Source organism: Pinus tabuliformis, chromosome 2_1 (genome assembly GCF_031772625.1).
Source record: "Pinus tabuliformis cultivar Carrire ecotype Pingquan chromosome 2_1, CPIR1, whole genome shotgun sequence".
In the NCBI taxonomy this organism is placed as follows: domain Eukaryota; kingdom Viridiplantae; phylum Streptophyta; class Pinopsida; order Pinales; family Pinaceae; genus Pinus; species Pinus tabuliformis.
In genome coordinates, this window is record NC_142299.1 from 285,679,326 (window position 1) to 285,696,413 (window position 17,088).

Sequence of the window (17,088 nt, forward strand, 5' to 3'; positions counted from 1 at the left end):
CAATTTTAAAAATTATATAAAAAACTAAAAATTTATATAAAAAAATTAAAATTTCATTTTATTCATGTAAAAGAAGAAAATAAGTTCATGGAATACTTTTTATTTATATTTATAACAATTAAATTGTAATTTTAAAATTTTCAATTATATAAGTAAAGCAAGTTAGCTTCGAGGGTTAACTCAATTTGTCGAGTTTGTGCTAAAATGTCATCGAGGTTAGGCTAGTTTAGCCATCGGATGTGATGTGATCTCTTCATGTTGAACTACTTGGATTTTCCACGAAAAAAGAAAAAGAAAAATAGCAAAGTAAGTTAAGAAAAAAATAAAAATATTGAAATTATTTTTTAAAGGTGTTTAGAAAATTAAACAATTGGGTTGGGTTCGTATTACCCTGACATGTAGTTGATTCTTATTCCTACCACTATAACTTCTAAGCTAAAATTTAAACTTCTACCACTATAACTTTAAATAAAATTACACAAACCTCAACACATAAACAACAAAATAGGTTAAGAAAAAATAAAAAATATTAAAATTATTTTTTAAAGTAATTAGAAGAATAAGCAATTGAATTGTGTTATGACTAGCTTAACATATAGTTGATTCTCACCTCTATTAATGTAACTTAAACCACAACACAGATAATTGAATTGTGTTATGACTAGCTTAACCTATAGTTGATTCTCACCTCTACTAATATAACTTAAACCACAACACGGATAATTGAATTGTGTTATAACTAGCTTAACATATAATTGATTCTCACCCACAACACATAGCTTATGTGCTATATTGAAGGAATGTAAACCTTAAATCATTATTTCATAATATTGCTGTTACCTTTTAAATCTCCCATCAAAATTAAAATATTTAAATTTATAAAAAAAATATATTTTATTTATTTAAAAAATAAAATAAATATATCATGTGATTTTATTTATTTATGGTTAAGAAGCCAGATAATTCCATGTAATGATCGCTAGTTTATTCTTATTTTTATACTTAGGGAATGTGGATACTATAATATAAACGGTCCTACTTACCAGTCATCCGACCCGACGATAAAAGGAATATGAAAGCACGTAATTGTTATAATTGTAAAAGCGTACAAAGGAAGCGAAGCCGCCGAAGAGAACACAGAACCGGGGTTGGGCATTGTCATGTTTTGATACGTGAATTTGTGAGGGTCTGTTGGGGTTCTTCCATTTTCAGGGTCTCGGTATTTTTTCCTTCGCAGATCGTTCTCCAGTATTGCGGGCAAGGTATTGTTTTTCCGATAATCAGCTGCCTTTATGGTGATGTTTTAGCCATTATGTGATTGATTTGTTTTTGTTTTTTTTTTCGTTTTTAGGGTCTGTATTTTAAGGGTTTGTTTGGGTTGGGTTGTTTTCCTTTTCTTTTGTATGGAAGGTGATTGCCCAATTCATTAATGGCGACGGCAACGACTGTTTCACCGCCAAGAAGTACTACTTCCCCTATGCTTGACCCATCTCCCGATCCAAATCCCAATTCGCCGTCTTCAACAGAAACTGCCAGTGAAAAATCCTCATTGCTCTACGTATCATTCAACCAGGACTTCGGTTGCTTTGCCTGTGGCACTGAGCAAGGTTTCCAGGTCTATAACTGCGATCCGTTCAGAGAAACCTTTAGAAGAGACTTCAACAATGGTGGTATTGGGGTTGTGGAGATGTTATTCCGATGTAATATTTTGGCCCTCGTGGGCGGGGGTTCGAATCCCCAGTACCCTCCCAATAAGGTCATGATCTGGGATGATCATCAGAGCCGCTGTATTGGGGAATTATCGTTCAGGTCTGAGGTTCGAGCCGTGAAGCTGAGACGGGATCGGATTGTGGTGGTGTTGGAGCACAAGATTTATGTGTACAATTTCGTGGATTTGAAGCTATTGCATCAGATTGAGACGATGGCAAACCCTAAGGGCTTGTGTGCTGTTTCTCATGCTCCCAATAGCTTCGTGTTGGCCTGCCCAGGCTTGCACCGTGGGCAGATGAGAGTCGAGCACTATGGCCTCAAGAGGACCAAATTTATAACTGCCCATGATTCTCGCATCGCCTGCTTTGCGCTCACCCTCGATGGCAGCCTCCTTGTCACTGCTAGTACAAAGGGGACCCTTATAAGGATCTTCAACACCCTAGACGCCACTCGATTGCAAGAGGTATGGCTTGCATCTTTACGTATTCTGTTTGAAACGTTTATGTTGGCTGGTATAATCCCCATCAATCCTTAGTTAAAGTCTTAAGGGTTAATCAGGATGGCGTCTTCGGAAGTATTGGTATTTAGAGATCAGGCTTTTGTTCGAGAGGGTTAATAATGATCTTATGCATTATTTCTAATTGATTGATCAATTGAGGAATTGTTCCGTGCCTAAATACTGATGGGTGAAAGTTGTGAACATAATTGTAGGTTGGCTAAACTACTGTTAAAACACTGTTAGGCTTATTCGTGGCTGTTTCTACGCTCTGTCGGGCATTTCTGTTAAGAGTATAAGTAAATTTTCTGTGCATTTCAGCCCATGCTAAGGTGTTTGAACATAATTGTCTTGAAAATAATCTTGTTTCAGATACAGTTGGTGAAGCAGGTATTAGGCTGTATAGTTTCTTATGCCTGAGGAAGGAGAATGAAGTAACATCATATAATTAAATATAATTTTATTTATTTGATAATGCAATAAGCTGAATTTCTAATCCTTTAGCATTGAGAAGAACAAGGTTCAGAACTTCAGAGTCTGTCATAATTTAGGTATCATATATTCAACTGTTTTTTTATTTCAACCATTACCATCTTGTTTGTACTACTTTAACTTGATCAGGTTAATTTCTTTTCATTATTTTCTATGTTGCCATTTTATGCCTATTATGTTTCCTTGCTGGAGAATAGCTGGTAAGTGCTGACAGAATCTGTTGTCTCAATTGAAATATAATTTGCTGAAACTGCTGGATTACTCAGGTTTCAGTGGATTTGCCTGACCGTCAATATGGTTACTAGTTTTTTTTAATGGCAAGAAATATATTCAGGTCAAAACATAGACATTTAGATGTTTTGTAATATTCAAAAATTGAAATTGAAATCAAATTTTCTGAATGAGATTTGGCTTACTTAAAACAAAGGAGAATAGCACTGGAATATTTTTCAAAATATTTGAAATAAGAATATTTATGGATATTAGACAAATGGATGTAACTTCAAAAAATATATTTGTAGAGAAGGGATGGACACTTTAACTTAGCCTTGATTCACCATGATTGGTAGTATTTGTGTTAGGAATAAGCAAAGCTAATGAGAGAAATGATTAACCAGCAACAAAAACACATTAATCATGCACACACATTGACACACAATTTACCATGGAAAACCCTTACAGGGACACCCAGCCAAAGTGACCAAGGCCAACCAAGCCTCCAAGCCCATTACAATGGAGTATCCCAAGCCTTTTTATAGGCTTAATTACATAAAATCCATGGGCTACCAAAACCATTTCTCAAGATCCACCATCGTTGACCTTAGCTTTGCACAATGACTCATTTACCAAGTCAATGTTAACCTAACATCCCCCCTTTAAAGGCTTCATGTTAATTTTAGTTAACAATTGTATGTTCTATGCTTGCAACAGTTTCTTCAATGTCCTTTAGTTAGCCCAATGACAATTTCCAATAACAATCACATTAACCATTACATTGACAGTAACTGTAGGTAGAACATGAATAATACAAGCAGAAAACAAGCCAAGACAATAGAACACCAGAATTTGGCTAATGCCAGGGAAAAACTCCAATATGGGGAGAACCCTTTGATCAATTCCTCTTAATATTATATCAAATGTTCAGCAGTGAGAGATAGTACAATAAAGTCAAAATTGACTTGCCAATAGATGATCAAAACCACTGTCCAAAACAGCCCTGTCAAATCTGCGATTCTGCCCTCAGTGAACAGCAGTCCGATCAACCCTAACCAGTGAACATTCAATGGTCAAAGCACCTTTTCTTGAGCTCGGTCAAAGGTAGTCAAACCTGGCCTTCTTTGCTGCTAAAAGTCAGCCCAAAACGGTCCTAAAATAGTCAGTCAAAATCAGTCAAAGTATGCACTTCTTGCTGTGGTCAACCTTGCGGTCAACGCTGGTCAACTAGCCCAGAAATCCTTGGTTCCTGTGCCAATAAATGTGTCATGCTGAGACAGAATTTCTCCCTGAAATTTGAAGTCAAAATGTGCCCAGAAAGTCAAAGTCAATGCTGGTCAAACTGCATAAAACTTCAGAATTTCGGCCCTGTAATTTTTGTACTCCTTCCTGCTACACGTGTGAGAAAATCAGCTGCCCAATGAGGTGTACAGACCAATCAGATGAGGGGAGAGAAGAATATGTGAGTTGTGATGATGCCAAATGAGGTTTGAGGTCTCTCTTATTTATACAAGTTGCTGAGGGTCAAAGGACATGGCCATTGGGCTTCATGTGCCTACATGATGATGTGGCTGACCTCGACAATTTGAACATGTGTGGGCTTGACCTCAAAAACATATTTTTCCTTTTCCAAATTTGATAATCTTTAGGACAATTTTGGTCCTCTTGGAAAGAGGAATTCAATGCAATAATCATCTCCCTCAATTGAGCCGTCCAAAGTGGAATTTGGCCCAAGTTTCCAATTTTAACACTCCCTCTCAACTAGGGAGAATTCCACTTGGCAATCCATCCATTATCATGCCACCCTGTTATAATGTACCATATCTGCATCTCATCTCAACTCTGTTGAACACTGATGTAATAACAAAGAAGAAACAATCGAGAGTGAGTCACAAGACCTTGCCACTCTTTGCTGACAAAAGTCAGTCCAAGGGTAGAAGCCCAATCGGATTCAAGTTTTGAACACCATGCATCCTAGACATAGGGAGTACAATAATACATGATGCGTCCATTTGTACTGCTATGGTCCCTATCCACTTTTCCCAATTCGTTGTCCAAATGAGAGGTACTTCCCATGAGTCTAGACTGCATGGGCTGGGGCATCCGCAGGAGAAGGTGAACAACCCATCTTGCTCATATGCCATAGGAGAAGGTGAACCACTCATCTTATGCATATATCATCAACTATAGGGGAAGGTGAACTACTCATCCTATGCATATATCATCAACTATAGGGGAAGGTGAACCACTCACCTTATGCTCTCATATATCATCATGGGTTATCACAGGTGAAGGTGAACCACTCACCCTGTATACAACGAACCTATAGGCGAAGGTGAACCACTCACCCTATGGTTGCATTTATCTCCGAGAAGTACCCCAAGCCTCCAAGAGCTCCTAGAGTTCAATCTCCAACTCAAGCGAGACCCTTGTGGGAGGGTCCTTCCACGACTCCAAGTCTCTCTCAGAAGGCTAAGAATTGACTTTCACCAAAGGCTTTGTGAGAATGTCAACAATTTGCTCATTAGTCTTGATGTGTTGCAACTTTATTGCTCCCTGTTGTACCATATCTCAGATAAAGTGGTACTTGATATCGATGTGCTTGGAGTGGTCGTGGAACACATGATTTTCTAAAAGGTGAATCCCACTTTGGTTATCACAACAGATCACGGTGGTATCTAGCATGCGCTCAAATAGCCTCATTGAAGAGCTTCCTCAACCAAACAACTTCACAACATGCCATACTAGCAACAATATATTCGGCCTTGATGGTGCTTAAAGCAACCGGTTTCTTCTTTCTGCTCATCCAAGAAATTGAAGCAGATCCCAATGAGAAGCAACATCTTGGTGTGCTCTTTCTATCCACCACACTGCTAGCCCAATCAACATCAGAATATCCATATTGTCTCAAATTCCCGACCGTTTATCTCAACCCCTAGTTGATTGTGCCACAGAGATATCTCTGGAGATTCTTAGTAGCAATCCAATGTAGGTGATGAGGCTTAACCATAAATTGAATCAAAGTATTTACAGCGACGCATATGTTCGGACGAGAGTTTAGCAAGAACATCAGGCCCCCCACAAGTTGTCTATACTCAGAAGGGTTTGCCAATTTGGGCCCAACAACACTTCCACATAGCTTCTTGAAGTTAAGTTCCATCAGAGTAGACACAAACTTGCATTCCACCATTCCACATCTCTCTAGTAGCTTCACGATGTATTTTCCTTGAGAAAGGAAAATCTCAACTGGCTTTTGCCAAACCTCCAGGCCTAGGAAGTAATGCATGAATCCTAGGTCCTTCATCTCGAACTCCTAAGTCAACACCCTCTTGCATTGATAAATGAGAGGGATTGCACTTGTTAGAAAGAAATCATCAACATAAAGGACAAAAATAAGAGGCATGTCCTTTTCAACCTTGAAATATAGGTTTGGATCAACATGGCTTATGGTAAACCTCAACTTCATAAGATAATTGTTAATCCTTTCCTACCAAGCCCTAGAGGCTTGCTTCAATCCATAGAAGGCTTTCTTTAGTAGATAGACATGTGCCCTTCTATCTTGTACTTCAAACCCTTTGAGGTTGTTCGAAGTAGACTTCCTCCTTTTGCGAGCCATGGAAGAAAGCAGTTTTGACGTCCATTTGATGTAGGCTCCATCCTTGATTGGTAGCGAGAGCAATAATAGATCAGATAATTTTTAATCGAATCCACAACCCTAATATCCAAAGTGATTGATGGATAAGACTAGATGTCATAATCACTTGAGATCAATGGTTGAGATTTATTTGGTTCACTATGCAAATAACCTTTGCATTTCATTAGATTAACTAACTTTATCTTATAAAAGTCAATTACATTAATACTTAGAATAATATGGGTCAACTATGCGGCTTCCACATGCCCTAGATATTTGGGCCTGTGTGGATGTACATGCTCGAGCTCTACTAACATCTACATTTCATGTATCAAACATAAGGAGTCATGGAATTTTGCGCGGTTTGTGGAGAGTGTAAACTTTTGTCCTTTGTGCACCAACTTATCGCCTAGTCATCAATGTCCAATCAATGCCCTCCAAATGTCACATCAAGATGTGCTAATTTTAGGTATGTTCTATGCTAAGAGCAAATTTACTTCAATTTTCTATATTAGCTCAATATCAATTCCAGATTAGCAATCGCATTTAGCATGATAGTAAAATGTAGATAGAACATAAACATAAATCACAGAAAACAAGGCAAGAAGAGGACACAAGATGTGGCGCCAACCAGTGACAAACCACAGTGTGGGGAAACCCTTGATCAATTCTTCTTATATTCTTCAATAGTTCAGCAGAGAGAGATAGTACATATACACCAGAAGTCAACACTTTGACTTGACAAGATAAGAGCATAGATCTTCACTATGAAGATAACATAATGAGGAAGCTGATCTGAACTCAGGTGAAGGCATACTGCTTCAACTGATCCTCCAAGGTGACTCCATCACCATGCTGCACCCATCACTTTGCTGCACCTCATCATCATGCTGCACCCATCAAGTTGCTCTTCATCATCATTATGCTGCATCCTTCATGCTGCAATATGCTGTACCCTTCATTGCACTATGCTGCACCCAAATGCATACTGCAATACATTATCATCATCATGCTGCAATACATTCTTGCTGCTGATATACATCCATGCCCATCATCACTGTGCTGCACCATGCAACACCCATCCTCACTGTCACCTATATGCTGTATACTGTTAATGTGCACTATGCTGCACCATTCATCATTATGCTGCACCCAATATACTGCATCTGCAACTATTTACACTCAATGCATACTAGCTGTTACTGTGCACTATGCTGCACCATTCATCATTATGCTGCACCCAATATACTACATCTGCAACTATTTACACTCAATGCATACTAACCTTAGCTGCTTGCTATGGCTTACAACATAGAAGAGCAGTTAGGCTATAGTTGCAAACTCCTTCAACAGGTCCCATTCATGCAGTGATCCATTCATCCTTCAAACATCAACACCATAGCTTCTTCTCATTGGATACTTATGCCTAGCATATCATACCAAGACATAATCATGCTGTCTCCAACAACAAGTGGCTAGATGACTGTGCAAGACTTCTTTCATGACAACAACCAACTGCTTGTGACCATCCTCCTGTAAACAACGTGTAATGTCTACCTCGAACAATCCTCCTTAGCTACGGATTGAGGCCTTTAATGATTGCGTCCTAGTGCCTGTTTAAATGCTATTGTTTGGAGCCTCCTTGAGTCGCCTATAACACTCTTGCTGCCTTAAGTGTTGCGGCTAGGAGACTGTGTTTAGGGTTAGGCAACAACTAGTTCTTTGTGTTTACTTCCTTACTGCGGCTAGGTTAGGATAGATCCTCCATGACAACGTTTAGCATTAGGATCTCTTCATTACAACGTTTAGCATTAGGATGACAACGATTAGCATCAAGACTTCATGACAACGTTTAGCATCTATCCTTCATGACTGTGTTTCAATTCAAACAACAATTAGGGCATATTCTTAACTGTAAGTAAGGCTTCTTCATTTCAGTGTTTAGGGCTTATTGCAACCAGCATACAAGTCCTTGTTTTACTGCGTTCTAGTCTCTTGCTTGACTGCGTACTAGTCCCTTTGATTGCGTCCTCGTCCCTTGTTTGACTGCGTCTTAGTCTCTTTCAATTTAGGGCACGACAGACCTTTTCTTAGGACAACGTATCCTCCTGGAGACTTTCCCTTCCACTAAAACCCAAAACAATCGAGACAAGAGACCACAAGAGGTGAGTCACAAATGACTTGCAAGGCACCTCTATTTATACTAAAACGTGGAGGACAAGTGGGGGTTAATTTGGTAGCTGGTCGACCTTGACGAATTGTCACATAACACAAATAAATTCATATCTCCATGAATACTGGTCGGAATTAGATGATCTTTAGATCAATCCTACACCTCTCGATGAGAAGAATCCAAGAAAAATATCCGCTGCCATGAATAAGTAGACCCACATGGAGTTTGGCCCTAGTTGCCAATTTTAACACTCCCTCTCAACTCGGGAAAACTTCATCTGCTAGACTGTACTATCTCTGTAATCAGTGCCTTGCACTGCTCTGCTGAATTATGAAGAAGAAGTGATTGAGAATGTATCATACCATCCTCTACTGACCCGAAGTCAGTCCCATATAAAAGAGAGTGTCTCATACGACTCGTACTGACCCGAAGTTAGTTCCAATGAAGAGTGTGTGTCATACCACTCTTATTGATCCGAAATCAGTTCCAAAAGAGAGTGAGATATATCACTCTTACTGACCTGAATTTGGTTCCAATTGATCCCAGATCAATATCATCCTAGCATAGGAAGTACGGTAGATACACGATGCGTCCATCAGTACTACTATGGTCCCTATCCTCATTTTCCTACTCATTGGCCAGCTGAGAGGTGCTTCCCATGAGTCTTGGACTGCATGGGTAGGATGTCTCAGCAAGAGAAGGATGAACCACTCATCCTGCCTACATGTCGCCATGGGGTATCCCAGGGGAAGGCTGAACCACTCACCCTGTACACAACAAATCACTAGGGGAAGGCTGAACCACTCACCCTATGATTGTATCTCAGCAGGAAAAGGATGAACCACTCATCCTGCGTACATAGTAGACCACTAGGGGAAGGCTGAACCACTCACCTTATGGTTGCTCATCGCCCCAAGATGTACCCCCCAAGCCTCCTCGGAGCTCCCAGAGCTCAATGTCCATATCATACAGGACCCTTAAGAGAGAGTCTCTCCATGACTCCTAGTCGTTCTCGGAAAGTCAAGAATTTGACCTTTCCTAGGGGCTTCGATAGAATATCGACAACCTGCATCAGTCCCAATGTGATGGAGCCTTCTTACTCCTCGATGTACCATATCCAAGATAAAGTGGTACATGATGTCTATATGCTTGGAGCGATCATAGAATACGAGATTCCTCAATAATCGAATCCCCCTCTGGTTGTCACAAAAGATCACGATGGTATCCAGCACGTGTTCGAACAACTTACTCAATAGATTCCACAACTAGATAGCTTCACACGAGGTCATACTCACAGTTATGTATTCGGCCTCAGCGGTGCTTAAAGCAATTGACTTCTGCTTCCTGCTCATCCAGGATATCAGAGCAAAACCCAAAGAGAACCAACACCCAGAAGTGCTCTTGCGATCCTCCACAGTGCCTGCTTATTCAGCATTAGAATAATCATGCAGCTTCACATTTCCGGCAGTGTATCTCAATCCATGAGAGATTGTACCCTGACGATATCTCAAAAGATTCTTGGCACCAATCCAGTGAGGCTCAACTATATATGAGCTTAACATGCTAACTGCAACATATATTCGGATGAGAGTTCACCAAGAACATCAATGCTATTATGAGTTGACAAAACTCAAAGGTATTTCCCAAATCAGGTCCGACATCATTACCACATAACTTCTTAAAGTTAGGCTTCATCGCGGTAGTCACGGGCTTGCGATTCACCATTCCAAATTTGGGATCCAACTCCCTCTTACTTTTGTAAATGAGAGGGTCTATACCTGCTAGAAAGAGATTGTCCACATAAGGTACCAGTATGTGAGGCCTATCAACCACAACCTTAAAGCAATGGTTTGGATTGGCTTCACTTCTAGTGAATCTTAGCTTCATCAGATAGCTATCAATCCTCTCACACCAAGCTCGGGGTGCTTGCTTCAAGCCATAGAGGGATTTCTTCCACCTGCATACCTGAGATTCTCGAGCATGAATCTCAAACCTCTCAGGTTGTTCCAAATCTGTGGACTTGCTACATGAGGGGAATGGTCCTCCCTGTAAGCTTTTCTTTGGTACATCTCGGACATGTACCTCCATGCTCTTCTTGAATTCAGGCATTCCTGTCACCATCTTACTCACATTGGGTAGGGCCCCATAATAAGCAGACCTTTGGTGCTATAGAAGAGATGTGTCAACTGATATGCTCCCAATGGACTTCTTGCAACTTGATACAAATTGCCAACCCTGAACTCAAAAGCATCTTTTAAGAATTCCTTATCCACACACGTACCTTTCCATTGATGAATGCCACCTTGAAACCTTTGACTTCCATTGCCGAAATGGACACCAGGTTCTTCTTGAGATCAGGGACATAAAGAACTTCTTGTAAATGAATCGTGTTACCCTCATTCAATTGTGGGGTAACATTCCCTACAACCTTTCCAGGATAGTTGACATTGACTCAAGTATAATCTCCATGCTTGTTGCATTCTCTATCAAATTAGAGAGAGCTTCCTTCTATCCGATGAAGTGCCTTGAAGCACTATTATCAATAAGCTAGATTCTCAAAGAGTCTGGAGGAGAAGTAGTGGAGAGGGCCAACAACATTTGATTCTTCATACATAGAGATCCTTGCTTTCTTGAAGAGTTGGCCATTTCCCTGATGACCTGCATTCCTTTTTCCTTTGCCATTGTACCTGTCATTCCTTTGATCATTGAATATGCCCCTGGAATGATTGTTATCATCATCAAGTGATGTGTCCCTTCTATTCAGACACTCCTTTGCATAACGACCGAATTCATTGCAAGCAAAGCATCTGCCTTTCCTTCCATCCTTAGATCTGGACTTCCCATTGAAGTGACCTTTAGGTATGCCCCCAGATGCTTCCGCTGTGCCACTCTGATAATCTTCTTGATTCGACTTCACCCTTGGTGAATTTGAAGAGGGATGAGGAACCCATTGAGCCTTTTGTCCTTTCCAACTGTCTTCGGTGATTGCTCTTTTACTTTTGCTTGAGCTTTGTCTTCACCTCAGCTTTGATACCATGTTAATTTTAGGTATGATCTACGCTGAGAGCAAATTTACTTCAATTTTCCATATTAGCTCAATATCAATTCCAGATTAGCAATCACATTTAGCATGATAGTAAAATGCAGATAGAACATAAACATAAATCACAGAAAACAAGGCAAGACAAGAGGACACAAGATGTGGTGCCAGCCAGGGACAAACCCCAATCCGGGGAAACCGTTGATCAATTCTTATTATATTCTTCAATAGTTCAGCAGAGAGAGATAGTACATATATATCAGAAGTCAACACTTTGACTTGACAAGATAAGAGCCGAGATCTTCACTATGAAGATAACATAATGAGGTAGCTGATTTGAACTCAGATGAAGGCACACTGCTTCAACTGATCCTCCAAGGTGACTCCATCACCATGCTGCACCCATCAAGCTGCTCTTCATCATCATTATGCTGCATCCTTCATGCTGCAATATGCTGTACCCTTCATTGCACAATGCTGCACCCAAATGCATACTGCAATACATCATCATCATGCTGCTGCAATACATTCTTGCTGCTGCTATACATCCATGCCCATCATCACTGTGCTGCACCATGCAACACCCATCTTCACTGTCACCTATATGCTGTATACTGTTACTGTGCACTATGCTGCACCATTCATCATTATGCTGCACCCAATATACTGCATCTGCAACTATTTACACTCAATGCATACCAGCCTTAGCTGCTTGCTATGGCTTACAGCCTAGCAGAGCAGCTAGGCTATAGTAGCAGACTCCTTCAACAGGTCCCATTCATGCAGTGATCCATTCATCCTTCAAACAACAACCCCATAGCTTCTTCTTATTGGATACTTATGCCTAGGATATCATACCAAAACATAACCATGCTGTCTCCAACAGCAAGTGGCTAGATGACTGTGCAAGACTTCTTTCAGGACAGCAACCAACTGCTTGTGACCTTCCTCCTGTAAACAGCGTGTAAGGTCTACCTTGAATAGTCCTCAACTGCTGATTGAGGCCTGTAATGACTGCATCCTAGTGCCTATTTAAATGCTGTTGTTCGGAGCCTCCTTGAGCTGCCTATAACACCCTCCTTAACTGCGGCTTAGATTCTTTCATGGACTGTGTATGCATCTCTTTCTTGACTGCGTTAGGGCTTGTCAAAGGCCTCCCTTTGCTGCATCTAAACCCTCTATGAATGCGGCCTAGGACAGCGTATTATTTCTGTGTATAAGTGTCCGTTCTTGCTGTCTTAAGTGCTGCGGCTAGGAGACTGTGTTTAGGGTTAGGCAGCAACCAGATCTCCGTGTTTACTTCCTGACTGCGGCTAGGGTAGGATAGATCCTCCATGACAGCGTTTAGCTGCTAGCATTAGGATGACAGCGATTAGCATCAGGACTTCATGACAGTGTTTAGCATCTATCCTTCATGACTGCGTTTCAATTAGAACAGCAGTTAGGGCATATTCTTAACTGTAAGTAGGGCTTCTTCATTTCAGCGTTTCGGGCTTATTGCAACCAGCATACAGGTCCTTGTTTTATTGAGTTCTAGTCTCTTGCTTGACTGCGTCCTAGTCCCTTTGACTGTGTCCTCGTCCCTTGTTTGACTGTATCCTAGTCTCTTCCAGTTTAGGGCATGGCAGACCTCTTGTTAGGACAGCGTATCCTCTTGGAGACTTTCCCTTCCACTAAAACCCAAAACAGTGTAGAGAAGAGATCACAAGAGGTGAGTCTCAAATGACTTGCAAGGCCACCTCTATTTATACTAAAACGTGGAGGACAAGTGGGGGTTAATTTGGTTGCTGGCCGACCTTGACGAATTATCACATAACACAAATAAATTCATATCTCCATGAATACTGGTTGGAATCGGGTAATCTTTAGATCAATGCTACACCTCTCAATGAGAGGAATCCAAAAAAAATATCAGATGCCATGAATAAGTAGACCCACATGGTGTTTGGCCCTAGTTGCCAATTTTAACAATATCGCTGCCATGTGCCATAGGGAAATATGCTAAAGTAACATATGGTAAAAATCACATGAGATTAATAATAATGTGGAGATGAGATGTAGGAATTTGGAAAATATTTAAAGTGTGATGAAGTAAAATTAAATAAAGGTAAAATTAACTAAGCAATAAAACAGGCTATGGGGTATGTCGAGGAAAGGGTTGTGTGGAGGAAATGGTGTGTGTAAAAAGAGAGGAAAATAGAAATTGGAAAGGCTAAGTATGGAAACATGGAAGTAAGAAATAATGATGGGGTAGATAAAAATAATGGAAAACCAAAAATAATGGAAGATATGTAATGGTTGATGGTAAATGTTAAATGTAAAAGGTAAATGGTAAAATGTAAAAAATGGAGAAAGGATTCAATGGATAAATTTAGGAAAGGTGGATTGAAAATTGGCAATATCTTAATTTCTCAGTCAAATAACCTCTATTTTAGAGGAAATGGTGTTGTGGAAAAAGAGAGGAAAATAGAAAGTGGAAAGGGTAAGTATGGAAACATGGAAGTAAGAAATAATGAGGGGGTAGATAAAAATAATGGAAAATATGTAATGGTTGATGGTAAATGTTAAATGTAAAAGGTAAATGGTAAAATGTAAAAAATGGAGAAAGGATACAATGGATAAATTTAGAAAGGTGGATTGAAAATTGGCAATATCTTAATATCTCAGGCAAATAACCTTTAATTTAGATTCCGTAAAGCACATCAAATTTCTTTCTTTTTAGTAACCCTATAATTTTCTGAAGGTGAAACCATCCTGATTATAAACTCATAACCTTGTTTGGGTCTTTATAAGGATCACCTGGGCGTCTCGGCATATATCATTATCTGGTAGTCCACGGCCTCTACACGCACACATACCCATCACGCCAGTTTGCATAAATCCACATCTAGAATCCTGGGAATTCCTTGCAGCCTCCACACGTCCTTTTCTTGGCCAGGTTAGTGAATCAAGGGGTTTTTCTCGCCTGTCCTCGTGGGGCTATCATGCTAGTCACAACCTCGTGTTTCCGGCAGCTATGAGGTGTCTCATTGGCATCTACGCTCTCGACATTGTAGTGCCACTTGCAGCCCTTATGGATAATGATGGGAGTCTAGTGCTGCGCATATCTTCCTTATCCGTCATGATGCCATCTCTGCATAGGCAAGCCTTCTTGCTTTTTGATCTAATGCTGTCATTGCCATTCTTCAATGAATTCCCTCCTCTAGGTTCCTCCATTCTTTCACAGCAACAAACCGGGCTGTAAATTTTTGAGTTTAGATCCACATGTATTAGCATATTCATGTTTAGTTCTTACATCAGCTCACATCCGGGCTCTGATACCAGTTGTTAGGAATAAGTAAAGTTTACAACAGAAATGATTAATCAGCAACAAAAAAACACATAAATCATGCACATATTGACATACGATTTACTTTGGAAAACCCTTATGGGCAAAACTAGCCAAAATTATCATTGTTTCCTTGTCCAAATTCGGCCAAGCTGACCAAGTGATTACATTAAAATCCATGGGCACAAAAACCATGGGCTATGAAAACCATGGCTTAAAAACTACCACTGTTGATCTTAACACGATGATTCATTTTACCAAATCAAGGTTAACCTAACACTTTGCACCTGGCCACGGATTCTCTTACAGGTTACATGCAACAAATTATTTTGAAACACCCATTTTACTTGCAACAAATAATTTTTAAAAAATGTATGTAAAGGCTTAATTAAAACATTAAGTTTTATTTCACAATTTATCTTTTGCTTGTGGGAGTTTTCACAATATTTTTTTTTGAAATCTTAACCTGCACTCGCCACAGCAGGGCATGAACGTTGTTATTTGCTTTCAGCTGGGAACAACTAATTTATGGACATTACAACATTCCATCAAGTAACGAGTTGAACATTGGTTAATGGTTAGATCTCCTCTACGTTGAGAAACATTGTTATTTTAAGCTTTATTGTAATTGAATGTAGGTTCGTAGAGGTGCCGATAGAGCAGAAATCTATAGTCTGGCCTTCTCTTCCAATCATCAATGGCTGGCAGTTTCAAGCGACAAGGGAACAGTTCACATTTTTGGCCTCAATGTACCAAGGTCAGGAGAAGATCCAAGGAGTGTTGATGCCACACAGAGTCTCACAGGGACAAATAATGGTTCTGGTGGTAATCTGGTCATTCCCTCACTGGGAGCTAATCCTGGCTCGTCACTTTCTTTTATGAGAGGTAATAATTAAAACTTGATTTTTGAAAATTAATACCATTATATAATTGCGTTGTTTGTTCAAGGTAATCTCAAGCACCAAATGTGATAATAATCAAATCTGAGCACCGGGCACACATTTTGCAGGAGTCCTGCCAAGATATTTTAGCTCTCAGTGGTCCTTCGCTCAGTTTCACTTGCCCGAGGGATTGCAATTTCTTGTAGCTTTTGGTCATCAAAAGAACACTATTGTCATTGTTGGCCTAGATGGAAGGTAATATGGTGAATGTTATTGCGTGGCTGGAATTTTGTTAGCATTACTGATATTTACCAAAATTATGATTTGGCATGATAAAACCAATGCAGAAATACACCATTCTAAGGAAAAGTTAGAAGTCCCTGACTACTTGAGCATTCTTGTTTCATGAATGCAGCTTCTATAGATGTGCGTTTGATCCTGTAAACGGTGGTGAAATGGTGCAAAAGGAGTATGCTAGATTTCTGAAATCAGATGAATCTGGTGACAACTGATGTTTGTTTATTTAATCCTGTAAGTGGTGGTGAAATGTTGCAAAATAACTATGTGAGATTTTCTGATATCAGATGTATCTAGTGACAACTGATGTTTGTTTGTTGGGGATTTTCAGATGTATTTAATTGGATTTTAGTTGTAATGAAAGTCTCTCTTCTTGAACCGAATATAATGTAATGTAAATACTGTATTGTTCCGGTAGTATTGTACAGTATCATTGTAACAGAAATGTTCTCAATACAAGATTCTAATTTCTTTGGTCTTCCTTGCCTAGGTATTTATGCCGAGAATTTTAATTTTGGGTATTCTGTGATGAACATTTTCAGTGTCATAGTATGATATGAAAACTAAATAAGGTCAGCCAAGTCACTTGTTATGAGCAGGATGTAACTTATATGTGAGCAAATACACGAGTTCAAGTAAGTCCCTTTCCATTACCAGGATGCTAGTATTTATACATTCGTCCTTTAACTTTATGTCAAATCTATCTGTAAGTAATCCAGAACGGGATGTTCCACAATCTTTCCTAGTTTCATATGTCAGAACTTCACTTTCTGATTGCCATTCTTTCTTAATATACAATCTTGAGAGAAATACTTGTAGATGTA

General features: G+C 39.7%; 1 protein-coding gene across 1 annotated transcript; it reads left to right on the forward strand.

The window, feature by feature from the left end:
* The first annotated feature begins 1,069 nt into the window (after window positions 1-1,069).
* On the forward strand, window positions 1,070-16,745 carry LOC149199893 (autophagy-related protein 18c-like). The gene is made up of 5 exons (XM_089402552.1): window positions 1,070-1,262; window positions 1,411-2,173; window positions 15,725-15,971; window positions 16,096-16,222; window positions 16,383-16,745. The coding sequence occupies exons 2-5, from the start codon at window positions 1,430-1,432 to the stop codon at window positions 16,477-16,479; spliced, it is 1,215 nt and encodes a 404-aa protein (XP_089258678.1). The 5' UTR covers window positions 1,070-1,262; window positions 1,411-1,429; the 3' UTR covers window positions 16,480-16,745.
* Window positions 16,746-17,088: the final 343 nt, after the last annotated feature.